Source organism: Cucumis melo, chromosome 12 (genome assembly GCF_025177605.1).
Source record: "Cucumis melo cultivar AY chromosome 12, USDA_Cmelo_AY_1.0, whole genome shotgun sequence".
NCBI classification, from domain to species: domain Eukaryota; kingdom Viridiplantae; phylum Streptophyta; class Magnoliopsida; order Cucurbitales; family Cucurbitaceae; genus Cucumis; species Cucumis melo.
In genome coordinates this window covers 1,265,261-1,277,440 of record NC_066868.1, presented here as the reverse complement: position 1 = coordinate 1,277,440, position 12,180 = coordinate 1,265,261, and the positions used below count along the sequence as shown (strand labels likewise).

Below are 12,180 nucleotides of genomic sequence, written 5' to 3'. Positions count from 1 at the left end.
TTAGTAGTTTCAGTTGAGGAAGGGTACGAGTCAGAGGCAACTCAATCGTGAAGAAGGAATTCTTTTATTCTCTCTTTCCCGCTCCTTCTTCTTGAATCTGATGCAAAAGTAGATTAGGAGTTATTAAGCTCGACCTTCTTATCCTTCTGAAATTAAAAATGTCAAACTTCATCTTATTTAGTGTGACATAGAAGTCTTGCTTGAATTGGATTAAGACATTCAAACTCTATTTATTAGGGTCGTTTAGTAGCGAGACTTCTAGCAGTAGCTCTTGTTAGGGAAGAAGTAAAGACTGAGGAGATTCCCCACCGGGTCAGAGTATGAGTCAGACTTCCACTAGGTCAAGGTCTTTCATTCTCCCTTGAATAGGAAGATATTAAGGTTTCGTATGAGGAATAGGAATCCATCTCGATCGATATGGAGACTATGAAATAACTAAACTGTAAAGATCAAAGAATTTAAGAAGAATTTAAGAGCGAAAGTCATTATTCCTTATTTATCGCCCTTTATTTTTTGAAATAACTTAACCAAAAGGATCAAAGAATTATCTCAGAATTTGAAAGAGAAAGTCATCATCCCTTATTATTCTTAGAATGAGCCTATTATTTTTTGAAATAACTCGACTCAAAACGCCCCGAAGCGGTTTGAAGTAGCTCAACTAAAAAGGAGAGGATCAAATGAGAAGAATTTGAAAGCAAAATCCTTATCCCTTATTAGGAGTGAAATGAAGTTCATAAAGGGTTCAAAGAACATTTTAGAGCAAAGGCTCAAAGACTAGGACTTCGGACTTATCCGAAGGCTTAAAGAATTTGAGATGAGATTTAATGAATGAACAAGGGTTGAGACAGGAGTACAAGTCCTTCGGACTAATCGATAAAAGGTTCAAAGAATTTGAGAAGAAAAATGAATATGGATAAAAAAAAAAGTCCTTCGGACTAATCAATGAACACGGGAAGCAAAGCGACAGATCGATGTTTTTGGCTAGAGCCGTCCTTGTTAATTGCAAAGACTGATTCCATGTGTATGTATTTTCCTATTTGCTTCATCAACACTGTTAGTTTCTGAAGCGTAGACCCGCTTCCTAAATCTAGTTGGGTCAACTTATGTGTAGAGCCGAAAATCTTTCTAATCTACGGTAGCATAAAGGTGTGCACCTACTCAACTACATCTCTTCAGAATCCCTACTACTAGAATGACGAGGGACAATTGCTTTATTCAAAGTGATAGCAAATGCTGAGGAAACCATTAGGAATGCTCAACCCCATCGGGCTTGGGCCCATAACCTTTCTCAATGGACCCGAGGCTAGTTCCTACTTCCAGCTGGATTGCAACTACTGATCTCATTCTTTTATATGTGCATAACCCTCGTGGAACTCTTTCACTGATAACCTTATTCCGACAAGTTAGAAAGAAGCTAATGCTAAACATCCTTAGTTGGAAAGACTTGATAAGGCCATGAATAAAGGAATTGGACAACTTTCTTGAACTCCTATGGAGCCTAATCCCTAGCATTTCATTCTTCTTTCCCTCAGCTAAACAATTACCGCTACGTGGGCTTCAAAAATCCCAGCTACACTAAAAGTACCTCATAGCCCTATACCTTTCAGTATGATCTCTTATAAAATTGGCCTAATGGAGGCATCTCTTTTCAATTCAAAGGGATGTGATTGATCATTTTATGCCTCAAGCTCCTGACCAAGGTGAAGATATTAGCTTCTAAGCTTTGTCAACCCGGAAAAGTGGGAAAATTTCTGATTCAGATGACCAGAAAGAAGGCAAGAGAAGAGTCGAAGCCCACTCTCTCGATGATATCAAGGATAAGTTTCAGAGAGTTCTTTCAATCACATGGGATTTCCAAGGATGAACAATGGTCAAAGCCCTTGAGTCAATTCTCTTTTGACTGAAGAAATTGTATCGGATTAGGAATTATATAGCACAAACTGATACAGAGGAGAGAAATGCCTATCTACTAGACTAAAAGATATGGGTTATTCATCATACAATCGATCAGACTTCATATTTTGTTCTTACAAAAGCCCATACTTATCAGTCTAAACCAAGGGAAATTAATTTCATCAAAGTTGGCAACACTGGCTCGAGTTCTAGTAATAAAGATTCTCATTATCTTTAGACATTCTTTCTATAAAAATAGCTAGTGAAAAGTATGCCTTGCCCACCATGTAGAAAAGACAGTGTCAGAGTATGCGAAGGAGATGAACCCCACGTAGCGGTAGATGTGGTATGGAAGAAAGAAGACCCTTTTCGTCTTTGTGGGACCTTTGTCAAGGTCATTTACTCCTTTGGCTTGTATCATTCAACTCCTTGCTTTGAACCAAAAGCCCAGATAAAGAAATGGAGCTTTGAAAATAGTCTCACATCCCACTCTATGGTGCATAACCTCGATCCATGTCAAATGGGAAATGGCTAATGACTTGTGGAAAGGTTGTGGAAAACCACAATTTGGTATTTGAGATCTTAAAGAAGAAATACCGAAAAAAGGATGTGGCATATGACCTTGAGTCCTCTTCTGCCACATCTTACAGGGCAACAAACTTAGAAAAAGGAATCGTATCTGAGATAGTACTCCTGCTAGCACTGAGTGTCTTCTTTCTACTAGGTTGAAATATGGCACAAAGGTTAGTGTGCACGCATCTCCCTTCTGGCTCCCTGACCCATACGGCCTTTCTTGGTTTGGCCATATGCCCTTCTATCTCCTTCGATCTAAGCCACAAGGCAAAAGACTTTCAACCTTTAAGTCAACTTGCCTACTTTCCTTTCTGAATCAAAGAATTTACGAAAGGCAATGAATCTAGCTATCGAGTCACCCTAATAGAGAACTCTAACTAAACTTTCAGGCTTTCCAGGTACTGATGAGAAAGAGGATTAATGGTTTGCAATTATTTGAACCAAATCAATGAAAAAGTCAATCTCCACTACGTAGAAAAAAACCAGATTCATTGAGGCTCTGAAGGAGTTGAGAAAGAGTCTTTTTCATTGATTTGAATCAAATCAATGAAAAAGTCAATCCCTAGCATTTCATTCGCCTTTTAATGTCTCATCTGGAGCTTTATTTTAGCTTTCCACTAAAAGAGTCTTAACCCTTATTTTTTAGCCTCAGTCCTCATTCATTCCATAGGTGAATATGGATATAAACAAAGCTCCATAGGTTATGAAATAACTTGACTGATAAGGCTCCATTATGAGTTGAAAGTGAAGTCTTTATCCCTTATTCTTAGAAATAGCCCTTCAAATTAGAAATAATTCGACTTAAAACAAATCAATGAATAAGGCTTAAAGAATTTGAGTCAAAGAATTTGAGAAATTCATATTAAATTAAATTAAAACCTCTGCGGGAGAGACAAAAGTACCTTGTTCATTAAGGCCAACTTTCTCTCTGATGTTTAAGACCTGAATGCTATGGAACGGTGGAATCAAGTTCATGGAAGAAGTTTTCCTAGGGAAAGAACCCCTTTTGCACTCATTTCGTGGATCAAGAAATTCTACAATGGAGCGTAGGGCTTCCTCTTTGAGTTAGAGCCCCAGTGGAAGGGTCAACTAAGAAAAAGAGTGAACAATTAGAATTTACTAAATAAGCTAAAGGATTCGAAGATTCAGAGTCAACCAAATGAAGGTGAACGAGTTTATCCACTTGCTAATCAGCTTGTGATCAAAGAAGACGATTCTTCAAGTAGGTTCTATCGGCTTGACCTCTTTTCTTTGTTAAATCATCACTCTTTCTCTTCATCCATATACCACTGGGAGTGGTTGAAGTGCTTCCTGAAACAAGGACGAAGAAAGGGTTAGGAAATAACGAGTCTCAAGATCGGGGCGAAGCAAAAGAGCTCGACCAAGAAAAAAAATAATAGGATTAGAGATCTTTGGATTTCTTAAGAGGAGTGGCTCGACTTTCTATTAAGAAGAGGGTGTAAGAGCGTACACTGGCAGTTGTACAAGAGAGAGGCACAAAGGTAGGGGAAGCATCGATAGGTACCTAAGAGGCAAGCAGATTAGGCTCGACCTTCATAAGTAGAACAAATGCTCACCCTTGAAGCCATTCTTCCTTCTCTTGTTCTTGATTTTCTATGATCAAAGATGAACCAAGAACATGATAAGTGGAATAAAGAGGTCTGACTATCCATGGCCAAATTGAAAAGAATTTGAGACACGAGGGGTTGAACTCAAGCTAGATTTTAAGCAAATAGAACCTTCCTTACAACTAGACTCTCCATTACTAACATGACTTTGACCGCTTATGCCTAAAATAAGTTTGAAAGCCTAGGAGCAAAAAAGGAAGAAAAACGTCTATTTTCCCACTCTCTCTTAAGAAAGGGAAGACCAACCCCTTGTTCATTGAGGTGATATAAGAGGTTTAAGAAAATCTAGTGGAACCGGACTGCTCGGTTAGGAGTTATGAAATTCCATATGAACCTAGAAGGATGAAAGTACGGACAAAAGTTATGGAATGAATGAGTCACCTGGACCTTTGTTTTTGGTTCTATGTAGCTTAATTAGTCCTTTCCTTTCAGTTGAGTCCTCTTTCGTCTTTTCTACATCTACATTGTTCAAATAAAGCCTATCAAAAGGATTAGTCTCACTATTTCATCCCTCTCCTTCATGCCCGAGCGGTCACCAACTAACCTATCCTGGTCTTCAGATAGGAGTCTTCTAAAGTCGACCAGCAAATTGCATAATTTACGATCTTGTTAAGAATACACTACTCTTATGATTCGTGAACTCAGCAAGACTCAAAATCTAGTTATCAGATGGATTAGTCTTGATCTGACCTACTCTCCTACTCTTACTCTTGGATTCTGACTGAATGCAAGTGGCTAGAGTTATTCTCCTTCTTGTCTATCAAAAGATCTCATTCATACTCTCTCTTATTCTACCATACTGGTTCTTTATTCGCAATCTAACCTGTTCTTGGACTTATTTATCAATCTTTACCTTTTCATTACTAGTATTTGACTCCAACTGAAATTGGAAGAAATGCTTTATACCATACTAGAACTTCCCCAAGTTTCAGCAAGTTCTCACCGCATAGTGGGATCTCTCTTCGATCTCAACGGAGTAAACTACCTCTCTTTCTATTTGTTCTATTTCTCTAACTCAGTCTTCTCAATTCCATCAAGGAATCTAAATGAAAAGAAATGTGTTGTATAACCCTAAACTAAATACCAAATAAAAGAAGACCGTTGTTGCCTTCTTTCCTTTTGCCTTCTAAAGCATTCCACTACCCCGGATGATGCGGTGAGCTTACTGCTTATCCAAGTAGAGATTCAAATTCTTTCGAAGTCTTTTTCCTTGAAGTAATTTACCCACTGGTATTTTGTTGGAATGGATGTGGAATCATCATTTTGAATCAAAATCAGGACACCTCTTGCCATTCTTTCTATTTCTCAACACAAGTCCTTACGCGCATTCAAGGTAAAGGTTAAGCTGATCTACCCAAGAGAGACTACTAAAGGAGATGGGAAAGCCAGCCATCCGATCTCAGAACTCAAGCAAGGACAAGAAATCTTCTGAAAGAGCTGCAACAAACTTCGTTCACTCGAGCCCAAAAGTCTAGACCTGAAACTAGGGATACGGACTAAAAGCCTAAGCCAACGGTTTCCACTTCTTCTTCAGCTTTCATATTATTTTGAGGGAGAAAGGGATAGGTCAAATTCCTTACCATATAAATATAATGAATCAACAAAGGTTGAATATACCCTTGTCTCATGGGTTCCTTTGACTAGTAAAAAGAACTTTTTGCTCAGATGGTAATCGATTTACTATACTAATTTCAGGTGATAGGTTATCTACTATTAAGAAGATTGAATCACAAAATTAGTCTTGTTGATGTATCCCGCAAGAGTGAGAGAATATAGAGGTTCTCTGATGAAAAAACAAATATTCAATTGTCAAAGACCTACGTTATTTGATTTGTATTATTTGGTGGTATTATCTATGGACTATTATTCTAACCCTCATTTCCATCATTTCACTGAGAAAACCGACCACGAAATGACTTCGAAGAAGAAGAAATGGGTTGGGTTAAGATAAGGGCTTGTTTATAATCCATATGATAATTTCATGCTTGACTGATTAAGAGAGTTTGGACGAAAGAAGAGGACATAAATTGGGGGTTATCAGGTAGAAAGTGGATTTCTCATGACCTGCTAGTAAGCATAAAGAATTAGGATTTTTAAAGAGGGAGGTTTGATTCATTTTCCATGTAGGGAAGGATAGAAAGGGGTCCCCTTACATCCACGTGGTGATAGGTTAAGAGAAAGTCAATGAACAAGGGCTTAACCTTTCCTATACTAGGATAGATTTCAGAGCTGGAGGAAAGGCTGAAGAGAGACCAAGGTTTTCTAATCATTCCATTGATAAGGCGAGTGGTGAATAGGGTTAGTGTGATGGTTCAAAGGATCAGGCATCCGCCTGCTTTTTTTATTTATTCACTGAGTATGCCTCATGAGAGATCGATCATCAGATGGCCTTCAATGCCTTATGCCTTTCTTTGAAGAAGAAATCCTTTACATATTGAGCCTTATTTCAATAAATGAATAAAGAAGAAAGGCCTTATCATTCTCGAATGAGGCATCCTTAGATAGAGCAAAAACAAGGAATAAATCAAGGTCGAGTAGATCTCACCACTGATCTTTTCCCACCTTCTACCCTACTCCTATCTCCTATCTCTCGATAAAGCAACTAAGAAGTCAATGAACAAGGGGGAGAATGAAGAGAATTCAATATTTGATTCAATATAATCAAAGCACAGCAGTTAGCTCTAACACAAAATAGGATGAATAAGAATGGGATTTCAAAAAGAAGAAACTGATGAATAGCAATTTCAGGAAATTCATTCACTTCAGGCAGACAAAGAAAAGAGAAAGGAAATTTCACAAAAAGATATTGCATTCAAGTTGAAACTACTAATCTTCGGCTATTATCATTTCCACAAAACAAGACAAAGAAGGTGGGATTCCCCTATTTCATGAAAATGCTTCCTGCTATATAGCTATTAAAGCTCACTTACAAGGTCGAATGGGAAGGGATGTTGGGTAACCTTGAACAAAGAATGAAGCACCTTTCTACGTCACGAAAGAGGATAAGAGCCCTTACGTGTGTGTCAAGAAAGTTCTCATTCAAATATCGAACGTCTGCTAGCGCTAGTCAAAGAAAAAGATATAGGGCAGAGGCCCACATAGAGATAGGTAAATATCCTCTTCTTCAGACTGAGGGAATAAGAGGAATGGCTTATATGATAATAGACTGCAGCGAAAGGCAGGGAAAATACCAGAATGTTCGACAGCTATAGCAAGATATGTAGAAGGATAAGCTACTTAGAAAAACCTTCTTTCATTCTTTCTTATCTGGATAAGAAGGCGAGTATATCATCATTGAAAGAAAAATCTCTTGGATTAGGGGTGGTGACGAAGGTTCAACAGGCTCCTAAAGGTCAAAAAATGTAGTATGGATCGTTGAGCGCGTACCTTTTTCATGAGTATTCTTAGAAAGGTCTTGCGCATTTACTTAACCCGACATAAAAAGATGACATCTCAAGGGCTCACGACTTCTTCGACCTTTGGAAGATTGACGAGCCAGTAGAGCGTGAACCACAGTGGGAATCCTTATATCCATTTTCAGACCCTGAAGACTATTTAAATCGCTTACTCTTAGACTAACTTACCCTTAAAAAGTAGGAGTGCAGGCTAGGGGTAATTGATCAGACTTTCTAGCGGTTACTTAGTATTAGAACTTATTCCCAAGACCTCATCCAAAATCCTGCTACTGGTACAATGTGCTTGCAGGTAGGGAATAGGGTGTCTACCTACAACCCATAAGACACTCAAGAAAAAAGCTCTTTTCTCATTCAAAGGATGAAGAATGAATGAATAGCGAAAAAGAAAGAAGAAACCTTTCCTTTCCTACACCTCACATACTCCCACGTAGCGGTCAGAGATGGAGGAATTGAACCCAAAACATTTTTTTGTGGTACCTCATAGCTGGAGAGGGGACAGAGTACGTACAAGAGATAGAAGGGCCATACACAAATCTCGTAATCCAGAGAACAGAAGACAAGGATAAACCTGATTATGCCTTATGGTCTCTCTACCTGAAAAGGAAAAGGCGGGTCCTCCAAAAATTCAATGATGACTTTACATGAAAGCCCGGAGAAGAAAAGAACAAGGACATAATATCTAACTAGGAGACATCTTGAAAGACATCAATGAACAAAAGAAGAAACAAGACGATGAAAGGGAAGATTAAGGATACATCCTCGTTGGATACGACGACGATAGGCTTGACTTTCTTAAGCTATGAAAAAAACAAAAGAAGAAAAGAGATTTCTCTCTTTCTTTACTATTTATATAGACATACTTTTTTTTCATCCTTATGAAGTTAAAAAAAAAAGTCTAATTCGGAATTTCCTAAAAAAAAGGGTCGCAGCAGATATGGTTTCAACTTTAAAGCGGATATGCTCCAGCAATGGAAGGGTCCTGTAAAAAAAACAAAGGCTCGACTAGTTCGGAGGTGCAAAGAATTTGCGAATAAAGTCAAAGAATTTGAGAAAAGATGGAACTCAAATTTTGAAATTTTCTTTGAACCTTTTCTTGTGTTTATTGATGAAGTCTTAGTTGTAGTGCTTTTCGAAGTATAAGTTATTGATTTTCTATGATCAGGAAATAAACCAAGAACATGAAAGATATAAGGAAAAGTCAGGTATTATATGCTCGAAGGAAAAGTATCAGTGTGAAAGAGTCAACTCGACACCCCACGGGGCTAATATAAGGATAGGAGTGATATTAGAAGAGAAGACTCTACTTTCATATGAAGGATCGGTTCAAACTCGAGCTAAACTAAAGTGAGAGGCTCTATAGGAGTTGAGAGAGGCATCCGATGAATCTCTCGCAGAAGAGGCTTTTTCCTTTGTAAACGGTATCTTCTTGCGCTTCTATTCTTGCAATATCAATCTCCATCTCGACCTAACTGGACAAGATGGACCAAATATCTCTCTCATTCGATCTTGAATAGAAAGGGTGAGAACTGGGATTGTTATGACAAAGTGGACCCCGTACGCAAACCCTAATATGCCCTTTCTCTTATCTCGATAATTCAGGAATCTCAAATCTATGGTTCTGGTCTATATCGATTGAAAGGAGAGGCTCAATGTAATATAAGAGTTGAGTTCCATTTTCTATGATTTTTCTTTCAAATGCTTGCCTCAATTGTTAATTTCTAGGTGATCCCAAGGAGCACTTCCATCCAACCTTAGCAGAAGTCAACCCGTCGTGGACTTTCCTTCAAACCCTGCCTTTTCTCTTTCATTGGAGTTTTACAAAGTCCTTGTTCATTGAGTTCAATATCTTTCATCCTTATCATCAAATTCTCAAACTAACCTCAATATGCAGACTGACAGTTCTCAGTATCAGTCATTTTAAACTGAACTCCATGATCAAATTGGCAGCGAGTCCAGGGCGGAGGTCATTCCATCGTGGTCGACTAGTAGAATCTCTTTCTACAAGGGATTTTGACTTCATGGAGTAGGGATCTTTGAACTAAAAGGCTTGAAGGTTGCAACTAGAACCTAAAAAATATCATAAGGAGTTAACCTATCTCCGAGTGGGATTTCTTGTACTTGGATTGAGATAAAAAGCTACACCCATGATTTCGCTTTTCTCTTGGCGAGTAGGTTAGTGGTTAGCAAAGAAAAGGATTGCAAATAAAGCAGACTGAATTCAATATTCTATGCGACTCTTAACCTACCACTTCTTACTCTATCCCCAGGTTGATGGGTTGAATTAGGGAAGTAGCCCTCTTTCACAATGATTTCATAGCCATTTAATCAGTTCATTAAGGCTCTTGAGGCTCAAAGAATTTGAGACAAGACTAAAAGGATAAAAAGGTTAGGACTTGAAAGCGAAGTCCTTATCCCTTATTATGTGAAGGAGCCCTTTGTTTTTTGAAATAACTCGACTCCAAATGATAATGTGAGGCACAAAGAATTTGTGAAATGAAAGCAGAAGTCTTTATCCCTTGTTAGGAGTGCAACAAAGTGAATAAAGGGTGAAAAGAATATTTCATAATAAAGTCAAAGAATTCTAATCTTTCTCTTTATGATGCATTAGGAAAGCTAAAACTACTATGGACTAAAAGATGAACAAGAAATAATAAACAGATTTCCAATTCATGAGAAAAGAAGAATAAAAGAAATTAGAACGATTTACATAGAAAGATTCAATATTGAGAAATTAGATAAGCGAAGGCAACTGAGTTGACTATGTTGTAGTGACAGAGTTCTATCAGTCAGTCAATCAGAGTGAGGCTCTTTTGAGTTGTAGAACACGAGAGATCAGGATTGATGAATAAGACTATACCCCACTATGCGGTATGTAAATGCAAAGGTTCTTGGACAAACCCCTCAGATGTGTATAGGTAGAAGCCAATAAAAAAAAAATCGTAACCGAGGGTACTGCACATAGGATGAAGAGAAGCCTATCGCTTCGTGGGAATTAGTATTTCAATTAGGTTCTGGAATTGGAAGGTCAACTACTTCGCTATAACTTTTCTAGTCTAGCCTTATCATAAAGAGGGTCGTCTCGCAGCCTAATTTGAAAGCTCATTCCTAGAGGCCTTTCGCTTACTGCTCAGTAAGGGTCAAGGGTAAGGCACTACTGCTATTTTTTAATTAGCCTTTTGAAGAGATGAAACTCTAAACCTATGGAATCATACTCCTTGGATTGGTGAAGTAACATACTAAGGATCTAATTGTAGGATAGTCGCTAGTGGGAGGGTTAGTTGGCTTCTAGAAATTAGCTGAATAGGTGGACCCTCATTTACGATTATGATCCTGATCTTGAAACGAAAGAAAGAATATCCTCCAAGGCCCATTTTGAGTCTCGCTTAATCTCCCACTCGAACTCTACAAAGCCCCGTAATTAAGGGAAGGCTCGAATGATTGTCTTAGATGAAAGAATAGCTTTCACTCTCATTCAAGATCAAAAAGAAGAGAATTATAGTCTTTCTGAAAGTCACTCTAAGGCCAAAGAAGACCTTGTATTCGTTTAGCAAAGAGCTACTACATTCCCTCTCATTTATTCTCTTACTACTGAATTCCTCAACCACAACAATATCGATTTCATTCTAAAACCTTTCTTCTCGTGAAAGATTCTAATTCTGAGTTTATGTTAGAGCTAACCTCTCCTAAGAATGAGAACTCTGATGAATCAAATACCATCTACAATCTACTTTACTCAGGACATAGGCTTCTGACCATTAACTCTCTTCCTTCTTTTGGTCTCAACAAGGTTCTCCACCAGACTATGAATCTTAATCTTTCTTCTGAAAGAGAGAACTCCTATTCACTGAAATCACTCCCCAACTCAGCCAACTAAGCAGCAAGAACTCAGTTTCTGGGTAGAAAAAAGTTAAAGAAAAGTGAAAAGAGCTATGATGGTCTCTCTTTCTCTTCTTCTTATTAAGGGAATCCTGTCTTTCTCAATCGGTAATATTACCCAAAGGGTTATTGCGATACCAACAGGAAGAAAATCAGTCAAATCCCTTTTCTTTTTTCTTTTGTTTGTGTCCGGTGGATGTCTTATCAATTGTCTCTCTTTCATGATCTGTTGTGGAAGGGGTACAAAAGGCAACTCAATTGGGATGTCATCTCTTTCCCAAAAAGGTATATTTCAATCAGATGAACCCAAAGCAGAATAAGCAGTGGAAGAAATCGGGGTGCTCAACTAACCCAAGGGCACGAGAAGAAGTAGTACCTTTGTTCTTGTTCCAGTTGAGTTGAAAGACTTGAGGTTATGAAATAGCTGTTGAAGTTGCTGAGGCTCAACCGTATCCCTTCCTTCTTAAGCCTTTTTTCTTCTAAACTTTCTTTTCTACTACAACTTGCTTTTTTTGTTGTGTTTTAGGTAGATTAAGAATGAAGAATACCAATAAGATTTAAATACAAGGAATAAAGGAATAAAAAAGGTTCCTTTCAGAAGTGCTAGCTCTCGTTCATCTTGTTTATTAAGATCTGATCCTTATCTTGAAAGAAGATAAATCCCAAATTCACTTTATCATCCTCATTCTTTGACTTATCATATCTCCTTCATCAGCTGAAAGCTAGCCTCTATAGATTCTTTTAGTCTCAAAAGAATATCAGAAGAAGAATAACAAGATCCATAAGCGACTTCA

At 38.0% G+C, this 12,180-nt stretch overlaps 1 protein-coding gene across 1 annotated transcript; it reads right to left on the bottom strand.

Annotated features, from left to right (window-relative positions):
* Window positions 1-2,384: 2,384 nt before the first annotated feature.
* LOC127144383 (uncharacterized) lies at window positions 2,385-3,377 on the bottom strand. Its single transcript, XM_051080293.1, is given in 3 exon segments — window positions 2,385-2,467; window positions 2,470-2,707; window positions 3,369-3,377. Coding segments are annotated over 3 exon segments (330 nt in total).
* Window positions 3,378-12,180: the final 8,803 nt, after the last annotated feature.